The following is a 503-nucleotide window of genomic DNA, read 5'->3' on the forward strand; positions in this document are numbered from 1 at the left end:
TTGGTCTTGATGGCAGCAATTGCTACGTTGACATCCTTGGGAACGACATCACCACGATAGAGCATGCAGCAGGCCATGTACTTCCCATGTCTTGGGTCACACTTCACCATCTGGTTGTTGGGCTCAAAGCAGGAACTGGTGATTTCAGCCACCGAGAGCTGCTCGTGATACGCTCTGTCAGAAGAGATGATGGGGGCGTAGGTCACTAAGGGAAAGTGGATGCGTGGGTAGGGCACCAGGTTTGTCTGGAACTCCGTCAGATCCACATTGAGGGCACCATCGAAGCGCAGCGAGGCGGTGATGGAGGAGACAATCTGGCTGATGAGGCGGTTGAGGTTAGTGTAAGTGGGGCGCTCGATGTCCAGGTTCCGGCGGCAGATGTCGTAGATGGCCTCATTATCCACCATGAAGGCGCAGTCCGAGTGCTCCAGGGTGGTGTGTGTGGTCAAGATGGAATTGTAGGGCTCCACCACAGCGGTGGAGACCTGAGGGGCTGGGTAGAT

General features: G+C 55.7%; 1 protein-coding gene across 1 annotated transcript; it reads right to left on the minus strand.

Moving 5' to 3' along the window:
• Positions 1–5: 5 nt before the first annotated feature.
• LOC104627374 (tubulin alpha-4 chain-like) lies at positions 6–497 on the minus strand (the record flags this gene model as incomplete). The annotated part of the gene is made up of 1 exon (XM_010295568.1): positions 6–497. A coding segment is annotated over one exon (492 nt), but the record flags the coding sequence as incomplete, so codon positions are not given.
• Positions 498–503: the final 6 nt, after the last annotated feature.

This window comes from Phaethon lepturus, unplaced genomic scaffold (assembly GCF_000687285.1).
Source record: "Phaethon lepturus isolate BGI_N335 unplaced genomic scaffold, ASM68728v1 C13276744, whole genome shotgun sequence".
Taxonomy (NCBI): Eukaryota; Metazoa; Chordata; class Aves; order Phaethontiformes; family Phaethontidae; genus Phaethon; species Phaethon lepturus.